Source organism: Sinocyclocheilus anshuiensis, unplaced genomic scaffold (assembly GCF_001515605.1).
Source record: "Sinocyclocheilus anshuiensis isolate Anshui unplaced genomic scaffold, SAMN03320099.WGS_v1.1 scaffold1172, whole genome shotgun sequence".
In the NCBI taxonomy this organism is placed as follows: domain Eukaryota; kingdom Metazoa; phylum Chordata; class Actinopteri; order Cypriniformes; family Cyprinidae; genus Sinocyclocheilus; species Sinocyclocheilus anshuiensis.
Genome location: NW_015552679.1, coordinates 86,081 through 101,516, shown reverse-complemented (window position 1 = coordinate 101,516; position 15,436 = coordinate 86,081). Strand labels below are relative to the sequence as shown.

Below are 15,436 nucleotides of genomic sequence, written 5' to 3'. Positions count from 1 at the left end.
TTTTTTTTTTTTTTCATTGAATGCAGTTAAGACGCAATTTTTTGGCACTACAAATCCACATCAAATTTATCATGTTTGAATTATTTTAGTACTTAAAATTAAACTAAACAAAAATGAGAAATGTTGCCTTGGCAACTAACTGAATTAAAAAAAAGTTTAAGATTTTTTATATTTTATTTCATTTAATGTTTATTTTATTTCAAGTAATTGTTTTTTTTATTTTAGTTTTAGTTAACTATAATACTGTTCCGCTGTCACTTTAAGAACATGTACTTCCTGTGCGTTCTGCTCACCAGGTGACATCATCCTCTGCTGTCTCTGCTCCTTCAGCAGGAGGTGTTGCAGGAGCGCCTGCTGTCCGTTGCTCACTTTAGCCTCCATCGAGACGGGAGACGCGGCGGCCGCGAGACCTTCTGCGCTCCGATCCTTCAGCGCCGTTCCCGTCTGAAACAGACAGATTGCACAAACACTATTAATATTCAACGTTTTCCTATTTTTGCATTTAGACACAAATTTTCACTCAAGCGTGAGAGAGACTTCCATAACACCAGCATATGAAATATTAATAACTGTGCTGTTTTAAAACGCATCCAGTCAGCATTTGTGCCCCGGCGTCGTCCATAAAGTGCACATAATTATCAATCCACATTTAGATCTCCCTAGTGAGTCATTCAGCTATTTTAAAATGTGGAAGTGTTGAAAGTATTTGGTAAAAGTGATCCATGTTTTGATTTGCTGGCATGTTAACGCGCTTTCCCGACACCATTTCTTAAACTTTTAAAAAGCCCGTGATGAACGAGATGCTAAACTCACACCCTGAAACCCTAAACCGAGGGCCTGTTTACCTAAGGGCTAAAGATCCCACGGGTCGGAGGTCACGGGCCCCATTAATCCACACAAGCACTCAGTGAAAGCAGAAAATGAGACGTGCTCCTAAACCCTCCGCAAACAGCAGCTCAAACCCTCATCTCTGCAAAAACACGGCTCATCTCTGCGCTCTATAAAGAGGATCGTCTCATCTCTGTCTCCTAACGCGCGTGGCACATTCCTCATACAGTATTTTGTGCTTTCACCACAAATAGATGCGACTCCGTGTCTCACTGTCTCCTAAAAATACCTTGCTTTTTCTGCAGGATCTATTCATATCTGTTGCGCAGCAGAACGAGAGCCGGCGATGCTGCTTTTGTCTTTAGGCCTCATATTTCTCAGAGGTTGCTCTTTCAAAGCGCATGAGACCTTGTCTCCAGATTTTTCTCCTCTTGAACGAGCTGAAAGTTGTCATACAGTAAGAGTATAGAGCTATAAAATGAATGTGGAAGGCTACAGGTTACAGTATTTGATGAGAAATGTTTGAGCTCAAGTGAGGTCTTTGACTTTTCATTGCAGACTTTTGTATCTGGTCAACTCTGAGCGCATTGAATGTTTTTACTGTTTTGCTGTGCAGCTCTGGATGTTTGCTAGGGTGTGATGAATGTTCTCTAGTGGTTGCTAGGGTGTTGGAATATTCTCTAGTGGTTGCTAGGGTGTTGTGAATGTTCTCTAGTGGTTATTATATTATATTATATTATATTATATTATATTATATTATATTATATTATATTGTGTGTGACAGTTTTTTTTTTATTATTTTTAATAGAAAATAATACAGAGGTTGCTCTTTCAAAGCGCATGAGACCTTGTCTCCAGATTTTTCTCCTCTTGAACGAGCTGAAAGTTGTCATACAGTAAGAGTATAGAGCTATAAAATGAATGTGGAAGGCTACAGGTTACAGTATTTGATGAGAAATGTTTGAGCTCAAGTGAGGTCTTTGACTTTTCATTGCAGACTTTTGTATCTGGTCAACTCTGAGCGCATTGAATGTTTTTACTGTTTTGCTGTGCAGCTCTGGATGTTTGCTAGGGTGTGATGAATGTTCTCTAGTGGTTGCTAGGGTGTTGGAATATTCTCTAGTGGTTGCTAGGGTGTTGTGAATGTTCTCTAGTGGTTGCTAGGATGTTGTGAATGTTCTCTAGTGGTTGCTAGGGTGTTGTGAATGCTCTCTAGTGGTTGCTAGGGTGTTGTGAATGCTCTCCAGTGGTTGCTAGGGTGTGATGAATGTTCTCTAGTGGTTGCTAGGGTGGTTGCTTATATTATATTATATTATATTATATTATATTATATTATATTATATTATATTATATTATATTATATTATATTATATTATATTATATTATATTATATTATATTATATTATATTATATTATATTATATTATATTATATTATATTATATTATATTATATTATATTATATTATATTATATTATATTATATTATATTATATTATATTATATTATATTATATTATATTATATTATATTGTGTGTGACAGTTTTTTTTTTATTATTTTTAATAGAAAATAATAGGTAACAGCACTGTAAAAATGTTTTCTCAGGTAACCTAAAATGTGCATAATTTAGTTACATCAAGGGTCAAATCAAATATTAATAGCACATTAAAGTTAAAAGGTACACACTTTTTGTGTGCGCGTTGTACAGGTCTGGTATAAAGAATGTGTTTTCTCAGGTGGCCGAAATGTCCGTTGCAAGGCGACAAAACAGTTGGCTTTCGTCGCCGCTTGTTCTTTGACATTGCCTTGGTGTGTCCCGGCCATAATTTAGCTCAGAACCACATTATATAAAACATGCATTTCTAGGTCTTTGTTTTTGTGTCTTTGTAGAGTTTGAGGTATATGTGATGGACAGGAACTTACGCAGATGTGTGCGTGAGCAGGGTGCAGAGCCAGCGTGAGGTTTGGCAGAGAGGGGGATGTGTAGAGATTCAACAGGGACATGGACCCCTCTGTCTGTAGGACGCCCCTCTGAGACAGACAACGCTGGAGGAGAGACAGACAGAAAGCATTACATCAGCTCTTACATAACGCAGCAGAACACAAGCACAGCAACAACAGTACAGCATGAGATCAAGAACATCTGAAGAAGGAGAACCAGTAGATCTCCCATATCAATGACGTAACCTCGCATAAGCATTCGGAGGGACAGAATTAGATAATGACATATGAACTTCCACACTGCAGCAGTCAATCTGTGTATGTGTGTGTGCCCTTTAACCAGGCATGATGTGACAAAATCACAGCCAGAATGCATTCTATGTTTTATTAAAGTATATAACTTTAAGGAATGGGATTTTCACTTTAGCCCTCTAACGCTTTGTTTTCTACAGTATTGCTATGCAGTTGCAAGGGTGTCCTAGGTGGTTGCTAGCATATTATAAATGTTTTAGTGTGTTGCTATGAAGTTAGTCTAGTTGCTAGGGTGTTCTCTAGTGGTTGGTAGGTGGTTGCTAGGGTGTTTTATGTGGGTGTTGTAAATGATTTAGTGTGCTAGGGTGTAGTGGTTGCTAGGGTGTTGTGAATGTTCTCTAGTGGTTGCTAGGGTGTTGTGAATGCTCTCCAGTGGTTGCTAGGGTGTGATGAATGTTCTCTAGTGGTTGCTAGGGTGTTGTGAATGCTCTCCAGTGGTTGCTAGGGTGTGATGAATGTTCTCTAGTGGTTGCTAGGGTGGTTGCTTATATTATATTATATTATATTATATTATATTATATTAGGTCTTTGTTTTTGTGTCTTTGTAGAGTTTGAGGTATATGTGATGGACAGGAACTTACACAGATGTGTGCGTGAGCAGGGTGCAGAGCCAGCGTGAGGTTTGGCAGAGAGGGGGATGTGTAGAGATTCAACAGGGACATGGACCCCTCTGTCTGTAGGACGCCCCTCTGAGACAGACAACGCTGGAGGAGAGACAGACAGAAAGCATTACATCAGCTCTTACATAACGCAGCAGAACACAAGCACAGCAACAACAGTACAGCATGAGATCAAGAACATCTGAAGAAGGAGAACCAGTAGATCTCCCATATCAATGACGTAACCTCGCATAAGCATTCGGAGGGAAAGAATTAGATAATGACATATGAACTTCCTCACTGCAGCAGTCAATCTGTGTATGTGTGTGTGCCCTTTAACCAGGCATGATGTGACAAAATCACAGCCAGAATGCATTCTATGTTTTATTAAAGTATATAACTTTAAGGAATGGGATTTTCACTTTAGCCCTCTAACGCTTTGTTTTCTACAGTATTGCTATGCAGTTGCAAGGGTGTCCTAGGTGGTTGCTAGCATATTATAAATGTTTTAGTGTGTTGCTATGAAGTTAGTCTAGTTGCTAGGGTGTTCTCTAGTGGTTGGTAGGTGGTTGCTAGGGTGTTTTATGTGGGTGTTGTAAATGATTTAGTGTGCTAGGGTGTTCTGAATGTTCTCCAGTATTTGCTAGGGTGTTGCCAGGTGGTTGTAATAGTGTTCTGTATGGTTCTAGAGTGTTCTGAACGGTTTTCATGTGTTGCTATGTAGTTCTGGGTGGTTGCTAGGATGTTGCCAGATGGTTACTATGGTGTTCTGTGTGGTGATGCTATGAATGGTTTATAATGTAATGCTGTGTAGGTCTGGTTCTGGGTGGTTGCTAGGGTGTTCTGAATGTTCTCTTGTGGTTGCTAGGGTGTTGCCAGGTAGTTGTTATAGTGTTCTTTGTGGTTGCTACTAGGGCGTTGCCAGGTGGTTGTTATAGTGTTTTATGTGGCTACTTTGGCATTGTGATTGGATTTTGTGTGTTGCTGGGTGGTTGCTAGGGTGTAATGAATGTTTGCCAGTGGTTGCTAGGGTGTTGCCAGGTGGTTGTTATAGTGTTCTATTGGTTGCTAGGATGTTGTGAATGTTTTATGTGTGTTGCTATGTAGTTCTGGGTGTTTACTAGGGTGTTCTGAATGTTCTCTAGTGGTTGCTAGGGTGTTGCCAGGTAGCTGTTATAGTGTTCTACGTGGTTGCTAGAGTGTTGCCAGGTGGTTGTTATAGTGTTCTACGTGGTTTCTAGGGTGTTGCCAGGTGGTTGTTATAGTGTTCTATTGGTTGCTAGGATGTTGTGAATGTTTTATGTGCGTTGCTGTGTAGTTCTGGGTGTTTATAGGGTGTTCTGAGTGGTTGCTAGGGTGTTGCCAGGTAGCTATTATAGTGTTCTACGTGGTTGCTAGTGTGTTGCCAGGTGGTTGTTATAGTGTTCTATGTGGTTTTGGGTGTTTATAGGGTGTTCTGAATGGTTGCTAGGGTGTTGCCAGGTGGTTGTTATAGTGTTCTATTGGTTGCTAGGATGTTGTGAATGTTTTATCTGTGTTGCTATGTAGTTCTGGGTGTTTATAGGGTGTTCTGAATGGTTGCTAGGGTGTTGCCAGGTGGTTGTTATAGTGTTCTATTGGTTGCTAGGATGTTGTGAATGTTTTATCTGTGTTGCTATGTAGTTCTGGGTGTTTATAGGGTGTTCTGAATGGTTGCTAGGGTGTTGCCAGGTGGTTGTTATAGTGTTCTATTGGTTGCTAGGATGTTGTGAATGTTTTATCTGTGTTGCTATGTAGTTCTGGGTGTTTATAGGGTGTTCTGAATGGTTGCTAGGGTGTTGCCAGGTGGTTGTTATAGTGTTCTATTGGTTGCTAGGATGTTGTGAATGTTTTATCTGTGTTGCTATGTAGTTCTGGGTGTTTATAGGGTGTTCTGAATGGTTGCTAGGGTGTTGCCAGGTGGTTGTTATAGTGTTCTATTGGTTGCTAGGATGTTGTGAATGTTTTATCTGTGTTGCTATGTAGTTCTGGGTGTTTATAGGGTGTTCTGAATGGTTGCTAGGGTGTTGCCAGGTGGTTGTTATAGTGTTCTATTGGTTGCTAGGATGTTGTGAATGTTTTATCTGTGTTGCTATGTAGTTCTGGGTGTTTATAGGGTGTTCTGAATGGTTGCTAGGGTGTTGCCAGGTGGTTGTTATAGTGTTCTATTGGTTGCTAGGATGTTGTGAATGTTTTATCTGTGTTGCTATGTAGTTCTGGGTGTTTATAGGGTGTTCTGAATGGTTGCTAGGGTGTTGCCAGGTGGTTGTTATAGTGTTCTATTGGTTGCTAGGATGTTGTGAATGTTTTATCTGTGTTGCTATGTAGTTCTGGGTGTTTATAGGGTGTTCTGAATGGTTGCTAGGGTGTTGCCAGGTGGTTGTTATAGTGTTCTATTGGTTGCTAGGATGTTGTGAATGTTTTATCTGTGTTGCTATGTAGTTCTGGGTGTTTATAGGGTGTTCTGAATGGTTGCTAGGGTGTTGCCAGGTGGTTGTTATAGTGTTCTATTGGTTGCTAGGATGTTGTGAATGTTTTATCTGTGTTGCTATGTAGTTCTGGGTGTTTATAGGGTGTTCTGAATGGTTGCTAGGGTGTTGCCAGGTGGTTGTTATAGTGTTCTATTGGTTGCTAGGATGTTGTGAATGTTTTATCTGTGTTGCTATGTAGTTCTGGGTGTTTATAGGGTGTTCTGAATGGTTGCTAGGGTGTTGCCAGGTGGTTGTTATAGTGTTCTATTGGTTGCTAGGATGTTGTGAATGTTTTATCTGTGTTGCTATGTAGTTCTGGGTGTTTATAGGGTGTTCTGAATGGTTGCTAGGGTGTTGCCAGGTGGTTGTTATAGTGTTCTATTGGTTGCTAGGATGTTGTGAATGTTTTATCTGTGTTGCTATGTAGTTCTGGGTGTTTATAGGGTGTTCTGAATGGTTGCTAGGGTGTTGCCAGGTGGTTGTTATAGTGTTCTATTGGTTGCTAGGATGTTGTGAATGTTTTATCTGTGTTGCTATGTAGTTCTGGGTGTTTATAGGGTGTTCTGAATGGTTGCTAGGGTGTTGCCAGGTGGTTGTTATAGTGTTCTATTGGTTGCTAGGATGTTGTGAATGTTTTATCTGTGTTGCTATGTAGTTCTGGGTGTTTATAGGGTGTTCTGAATGGTTGCTAGGGTGTTGCCAGGTGGTTGTTATAGTGTTCTATTGGCTGCTAGGATGTTGTGAATGTTTTATGTGTGTTGCTATGTAGTTCTGGGTGTTTATAGGGTGTTCTGAATGGTTGCTAGGGTGTTGCCAGGTACCTATTATAGTGTTCTACGTGGTTGCTAGAGTGTTGCCAGGTGGTTGTTATGGTGTTCTATTGGCTGCTAGGATGTTGTGAATGGTTTTTGTGTGTTGCTGTGTAGTTCTGGGTGTTTGCTAGGGTGTTCTGAATGTTCTCTAGTGGTTGCTAGGGTGTTGCCACGTAGCTCTTACAGTGTTCTATGTGGCTGCTACGGTGTTGTCAGTGGTTTTCTATTGTGTTGCTGTTCAGTTCTGAATGGTTGCTAGAGTGTTCTGAATGTTCCCCAGTAGATTTTAGGTGGTTTCTAGAGTGTTTTAGGTAGTTATGCTGCACCATGTCAGTCAGTATCAGTTAATGGTGTGAGTGTTAATGACATGAGGTCATCTTTAGGTCATAGTTTTGAAGCTCATGAAGCAGTGAAGTTTCACGCTCACACACATGACTGGCTGTAGGGCTGTAAGGATGAACTCAGTCGGCCGTGTGCCTACAGGAGGAGAGGAGAGGAGAGGTGAGTTCTGGCCCACGGCCCGTGAGGAAATGCTTGGGCAGAACTTCACAGGAGAAACAAACCTCACCATCCCAGAGCCCCTCACCCCCTTCCACAACCACCAGCACAGCCAAAACCACAGCGGAAAAGAGCTGTCACAGTTAGTTCGGCACAGCACCACCGTACACACACATTTGGTCCCCATAACGTGATAAATACCAGGTACACACGCACGCACACACACACACACACACACACACACACACACACCTCAAATTCCATCTAACTCTTCTACATGCTGCAATGATGTTCTAATGTGATTTTAAACGCAGTGTTTGTTTGTCAGGCTGATGGTACGAGCACCCTGGGACGGGGTCTGTGTACTCTCAGCTCCAAACAATAGATCATTGGGGTCCCGACTCCTTCACCCCATAGTCTGATAAGAGTAATGAGACGTGGGACCATGACCATTTTATTTAGTTCCAGTTTTGTGGGCTGTATGCTTCAGTTCTCAAGAATGCAATCAAAGGCTCAAAACTGCACGCAAGCGTATGAAACTCTGTTCCACAGCTGCCTTTATGTGCTGAAGGCTACTAATCTGTTTGCTTAAAGAGAGTTTGTTAAAAGAGGACATTTAATTTGAAGAATAGCACAAACCCACTTTACAAGCAAAATATTTCCCAAAAAACAGAGTTCATTAAAAGACACTGCAAAAATGGCTCAGAAAAACAAGTGAGTTCTGAGAAATGCTTATGCAATACTTGTTTGCTGAATTGCCACTTGCTTTAAGATTTTGTTATCCAATGTCAATGAATTTGATTGGCTGAGAGCCTTTTCCAGGAGTGCGATATTCTAGTGATAACAGAACTCCAACCGTTTCACCATTTGTATCACTCCGCTTGCGGTATTTCTCACAGTGAGAATCATGGCGGACGCCCAAATCCACTATAATTTAATAAAAATACTGTTTTTGTGTCATGGAATGTAGATTTAAGATTTTTTTAGGTGAGAATGTGCTTGTTTAGACTTCAAATATACAGTTTGTTAATAAAGATAACGTCTATTTGAAAATTTGCTTCGATGTTTTCGAGATGTGAGCTCCAGGGCGTCAGCGGCGTTCAGCGCTCATGAACCCTGCGAGAGCAGCCTCACCTCGGCCAGATCTTCTGGAATTTGCCACTGGCTCTGATGTCTCTATTGTGGTTAAACATGAGATATAATTAGTTTTGGGTAAATCTCACGGGCAGTCTTTGGACTCATTAATCTATTATTTGTTCCAGAGCAAATAGTTTTGGCTGAGGGCAAAATCTCTTAACGTTATATTTTATGAAACTTCAATGCTGTATATCAGAGCGCTGCCTTTGTACTTTTGACTGAATTGTCTAGCAACTGTTATGATGGCTGTTGTTGATGTTGTTTATGAAAAAGTATTATAAAAAAAAAATATTGTATATAAATAATAGCATTTAATAGTAGTATTTAGTACTGGGAAACTGTGCGTGTGTTCGTGATGGTGATTTTAGTTACATTGTTCCACCATTAGATGGTGACAGGTGATTTTTCTGAGTGAGTCCGCAGTAAAGACTTTTTTATTGAAAGAGACTGAAACAGGGTGGTGAACAAGGAAGTGCTTACTTTCAACAACAGCTTGTAAGATGCAGTTAAAACTGCAGTGAGCAGCGCTGTCATCGGAAATCAACCTTGACAGATGAAAGGACAGTACGACAAAGATATCGCTTTCCTCAGCGGACATTCAAACTAATGTTTTATTCTGAATATGAGATTGAGCTGAAAAATGAATGCTGTATCAGATGCAGGTAATCACACTCGCTCAGTCAGTCTCTCTCTCATAGTACTCGACTCGACATAATACAATGAGCTTTTAACGCAGTAATACAATAAACTTTTAATGAAGCAACTCAACGTTCCTTCGTTACTAAAGTTCTAAAGTAACGTTCGCGAATTAGTAACGATCTTGAGCTCAGCTGTTAAACTGTCAAACTGAGATTTAAATCCGTGGCGGAAGGAAGTAGTTCTGCACAAAAGAGGGTTTTTAAAGACACTCCATTGTTATTTCTTATGTATTTACACTCTCGTGGCATCAAACTATTGTATAAACGCAATATCACACAAGTAGCATTGCATTATGGCTGTATATCAGCACACCGTGATTACCTGCGGCCTCGTGCATACGGCCGAATCACAGCCGTGCCGATATACAGCCATGTCGCACTGCAACTGGTGTGATATTGCTCATGTAAAAACAAAACAATGTACTTATTCTGACCTTTACTTATTAAAATACTGTATATAAATTAGTGATCAAACTAAATTTTATTCTATTTTAAGTGATTAGAATTTCTTGCTGACAATTATAAAAAAATAAAATACATATATATGGAGCCCTTAAATTGTTTAAATGTAGAAGAGAGATGAGCATATTTGGTACCTCGATTTGAGTGGTGCTGGACCGGTATGACGCGCCGTTCTCATTGTTGCACAAGCCAATGGGTGAGCTCGGTCCAGAATCTGCAGGGCTCTCATTGGCTGAAGAATCTACAGGGGAGGAGAACAGGAAGTGCTTAAAGAGACTACAGCGGTCAGCTCTAATACTGACTGTGAACTCCACCCACAGTTAAAGCTCATTGGTCTGTGTATCAAACATCAAATATGATTTGATTAGCTAAGATTTTATCTCTTCACATACAGTAGTTTGCTGCAGATCTGTGTTTTCTGATATAAGGGCTGTTTATCTGTGTTTCAGGAAGATGGTCGTTTGCTCACCTGTTAGTTCGAGAGTTCGTTTTTTCAGCGGCGTAACGAGGATGCTGCCGTCTCTGCGGCGTATCGGTCCGCTTCGTCTCTCAGAAACCTTCTGCTTGAGTCTGGACCGCACCTTCAGATTGGGCTCAGACGCTGAGAGGAGAGACAAAACTGATTATTTTGATTAATTATCTGATATTTAGCTATTTTAGGATTATCATTTAGTTCTAACATCTATTTATACTGTTCTCAGTGGACAATAAACTATTTATTTATAAATTTTTACAACAGTAACATTTTAATTCAGGGTCACTTCATTTCAGTAATTTTGTGTACATCTCATTTGCTGTTTATAATGTATAAATCATCATTACACACTGCAAAAAATGATTTTCTCACTCAGTGTTTTTGTCTTGTTTTCCAGTTCAAATACATAAACATTCCTAAAACAAGACATATTACATATTAAGTCTTGTTTTCTGTAAAAGCTCATTGAAATTAAATTAATTTATGCTTCCAATGGGGTAAGAAAAATAAACTTAATTCAAAGAAAATTTTTTTAAAGTACAAATTCACTTAATTTTAATTCATTTTTTTAAGTAAATGAGACTTAATATCTTAAGTCATTTTGATTCTCAAAATGTATCTTGATTTAGGAATGTTTAGATATTTGAACTGGAAAACAAGACAAAAATGGAATAAAATAACAACTAAAATAAAATAAAATAAAATAAAACTGCTTTCTAGACATTGATCAAAACAAAAAGACAATTCAAAATTACTCTAAAATCTTGATACACATTTTCTACTATTTTCCTTGTTTATGTCTTCTCAAATATAGATAGAAAATCTAACATTTTGAAAATAATGAAAAAATTAAATAATAAAAATAGAGTCCTCAGCACACATATACACTCATAAAAGTGTTCTAACAGGCAGCTCACAGAACCTGCTGAGTGAATGTGTGGCTGCAGTTCAGCCGCACTGAGGAATTCTGGGATATCTAGCAGCTGTAATGAGGTAAGAAGTGGAAGATCAATTCCACCGTTCATCTGGAGGACATTAAAAACCGTCTCCACTGGCTGTAGGAGTCCAGGACCTGCCAGCCTGCCAACCACAAACCTCGACGGTAGCCGTGTTTAAACCAACACTGAGATATCGGCACCGACAGAGAGAGCAAGAGCGAAAGAGAGAGAGAGTTGGCTTTAAATAAGGGGAAATCCTCTTTTTTTTTTGTCCCACTGTGACCTGTGAAGTCCCAAAATTCCCTGGATTTTACTCCGGCTGGAAAGGAAAGCCAGCCGCCCGATTGACGCCACCTACCGCCGGTCTGACCGCTGAGTGGGCATCAAACATACACACATCAGGAGCCCAACGTGATTGCAACACACTGTGGGCTGAGAGCAGAGATGAAAGGAGATGAGGAGTATGAAAATAAACACACACACACACACACACACACACTTCACTGCCAAGACTGATTAATGAGAATATACTAAAGTGGTAAAAAAAAATATGAATAATTTTATAAATAAAATTGGAATTAAATGTAATTGTATTTAAAATAAAATAAAATAAAAATGTATTTCAAAACTAAAATAAATTTGAAATATAATTGCATTTATTAAAAAAAAGATAACTTTAAAATAAAATAAGATAAACTATAACAAAATAAAACTTTGAAATGTAATAATTGTATATATAATAATAAAAAAAAAATTAATTGAAAAATAAAATAAACAAAATTAATTAAAAATAACAAGTAATATACTTGTATTTATAATAATATACAATAAAATAATCTATAAAAATAACAAAATCATGAAATAAAATATTATAATAAAATAAAATGACTGCATCCATTCCTACCCCTAAAAGATGGGTACCTGTTGACAAAAGAAAGTTTATGAATAATTAAAAAATAAAATCCTACCCTAAAAGATAACTTTAAAATAAAATGTATAGCAAAATAATAAAAATTAAATAAAACTGATATTACATATTATTGCATTTATAATAAAACAAAAACTTGAATGTGAATCCTTTCGAATGTGTTTGACTTCACAATCATGCATATAGTTCAAGGATAAGGAAGTTTTATGTTTCCAAAGTTTTTACCACCACTGCAACCCTTCAGGCTCGTTTGGGAAAAACCCAACATGCAGTTTTTTGGCTGTTAAGCCAGAAAAAATGTTACAAGTGATTAAAGAACCCCACATAGTAGATTAATAAAACTGAAGACGGCTGACAAAAAAGGCCGATCGTAATGAAAAGGATGCTTTGAGTTTCAGGAGCACTTGGACGAGATTACAGCAATGGTGAAATACTGTAATTGAGTCTCTCTGACACATGATGAATAAGAGCTATTTGAAAAATACCACAAAAATATTTGCCCAGCAATTAGCGGGAAGGATTTACACGTTTTTAATGCGTAGGGAAAATACGCAGAGCGGTCGGCATGTTTACGTTGGGTAACGTCATTAAAGGGCAATTTCTGCAAACTTCTTTAAACAAACACCTGTGGGACGGAGGTACACGGCGGCTCCGTCCACCGAAATCTCTCGTGCACCTGCCAGGCTTTTTTTAGCTGCTGCTGACCGGTTCCATATGTAGGCCTACACAACGCCGACATAACCATATGCTTCTTATCTGAGGTAACTTACAGCTTCAGCTCCTCTGAAGTGCTGTCAGACTGAAAGATTGGGGTTACCAGCAGTAATTTTCCTACAGTAAAATCAGATCAATATGGGATCTGCATCAGACCGAGTTTTTAATTTATAATTTATTTTAGAAGACAGAAGTGTCTAATTCACTTAGTTAGTTAACAATTTCACTGTAGTAAAAATATATTTATTTAATGTTTCATACAAATTTGAGTGTTTAACTTACGGCCTTGATGTAGAATGGTTGCCAGAGTGTTGCTATGTGGCATTCTTGAGTAGTTTTTTTTTTTTTTTAGCACATTCCTGGGTAGTTGCTAAAGTGTTGTGAAAGTTTTACATGTTGCTATAAAGTTACTATGGTGTTCTTGATGGTTGCCAGGGTGTTGCTATGGAGTTGCTAAGGTGTTCTTGAGTAGTTTTTAGCACATTTCAGGGTGGATGCTACAATGTTCTGTGTGGTTTCTATGCAGTTGCTAAGGTGTTCTGCATGGTTTACAGCATGATGCTGTGAGGTTACTGTGTTGTTCTAGATGGTTGCGAGGGCGTTGCTATGCAGCTGCTAAGGTGTTCTAAATAGTTTTTACTGCATTGCTGTGTGGTTGCTAGGGTATTCTGGGTGGTTGCTAGGTGGATGCTTACTGGTGTGTCTAGTGTCTAGGCTCAGTTACCTCTTTCCCATATATATGGCACAACAAAAAATAAATATATATATATATTTAATTTAATGCCAAAATATATTCCAATCTTAAAAATACATTTTGGGTGAATGCAAAATATATTTGTTTAAAAGAAATTTTGGACAATTAAATATTTTCACATTTTTTAAAAATCTCTAAAAAAATATAAATACATTTATCAAAAGTATATATTTTAGCATTTATATTTGTGATATATATTGGCCTTTTTTGTATATTTTAAAATATATTTAAAATATATCTGAAGATATATATATATTTAATCAATGTGGGATTTTTCACCTGTTTTCATTGTTCATGCCTAGAGCACAAACTCTGAATACTGATGCACACGCTCAACAATACTTAGCATTAAGGTTTCGTTTTAAGTAACAGTGATGCTTGCACTAGCAGTATTGGAGTGTCTCTCCTGCTGTTCTCTTTCCTTACACAAACAGACCTGTCGCCTGCACATCACCAGCACTCAGCGTCCCGCCCCCCTTCACACCTGTCAATCATTCTGCCGTGAAGGTCCTGACCGGGGCAAAGAACAAACGCTACCTTCATGATCACCCGCCACCCCTATTCTGAGCGGGAATCTACTGGGAATGAGGCCTCAGAACAGTTTTGCCAAGTGTGTGGTTTTTCAGAATTGGGCTACTTTTATACTGTTGATGCTGTTTTTTGTTTTGTTTTGTTTTTTCCATGGGTTGAAGCGAAGCATGTTGTCGCTGTGAACACAATTTTGATCAAGGAGGATCCCCTTGGAATGCAATTTTAGTAACCAATTTCTCCTAGAATGGGATTGGGCTAGTTCTGAGTAGCAATTGGGCTGGTTTTGTTACGCAGACCTGGCAACCCAGAAGTCTACATACATGGTGTTTGATATTTCAATTTATACATAAAAAACATTGTTTTTCCATGTTTTGCGAGCAGTGCTTAAACATCCTGAAACTTAAGGTACGAAACTGTGGGAATGATTGCACTCGTAAAAAAGCATTCCCTTCAGGCACAGAGAGGTGTTTTGTGTTTTAATTGGCCTCCTCTGCTCTGTCTTTGCTCGTTCTGATCTACGGTCTGAAACCGGAGCCGCAGGAAGTGGCCCTGCAGACCGTCTTGTCAGCGTAGACAAATTATTCCATTGACAAAAAAGCAGGTTGTTTTTCTTCTCATTTTTTTCCAGTCTTTGCGTCGTTCCTGTTGTTTTTGTATTTTTGTACCCCCGCCCCAGTGTACCGGATGGGCCTCTTTTTAAAAGCTGTTACCTGAGTTATTGAGAGGGGCTGAAAAGACATCCCAGGTGCGGCCCGAGGCGCACGCAGAGCCCTGTGTTCAGGAAAAATCTCCCCGTAGGTTTGCGGTATTCCGGCCCGCTGAGCCTCCCGGTTTTTTGGCCTTGCTGGAAATTCCGTGAAAACAGTGCCTGGATGAAAACCAGGTCTATTTTTACATTTCCTTTGAAAGGGGTTTCAGTCTTATCATCGAGTCAGGCGTATCACTTTCCTCTGCAAACTCATCTCGAAATCAGCCTCGCAACGAGATGCCGAAATATGCAGAAAATATCTGATCATGTTGACTCAAATATGAGTTCCTGGAAAAACAAGCATGCTTTCAGATGTACTTTTTTTGTGGTGTTTGCAAAGTCACTTTTATACTATCACTATGTAGACTAGCTTTCAAAAGTTTGAGGTCAGAAAGATACTTTTCTTTTTTGAAAGAAATTAATGCTTTTATTCAGCAAGGATGCATTAAATTGATCAAAAGTGACAGTAAAGACATTCTAAAATGTTACAAAAGATTTCTATTTCAAGTAAATGCTGTTCTTTTGAACTTTCTATGCATCAAAGAATCCTGAAAAGTAAAATGTATCACAGTTT

General features: G+C 38.8%; 1 protein-coding gene across 1 annotated transcript in view; it reads right to left on the bottom strand.

Moving 5' to 3' along the window:
- LOC107667584 (histone deacetylase 9-B-like) overlaps positions 1 to 15,436 on the bottom strand; it is a 34,219-nt gene that overhangs the window by 5,445 nt on the left and 13,338 nt on the right. The window contains exons 6-9 of the mRNA XM_016459291.1: positions 10,244 to 10,375; positions 9,909 to 10,015; positions 3,661 to 3,783; positions 294 to 444 (exon numbers count right to left, since the gene is read on the bottom strand). Of these exons, the coding sequence (XP_016314777.1) occupies positions 294 to 444; positions 3,661 to 3,783; positions 9,909 to 10,015; positions 10,244 to 10,375 (513 nt within the window). The remainder of the gene's footprint in view (positions 1 to 293; positions 445 to 3,660; positions 3,784 to 9,908; positions 10,016 to 10,243; positions 10,376 to 15,436) is intronic.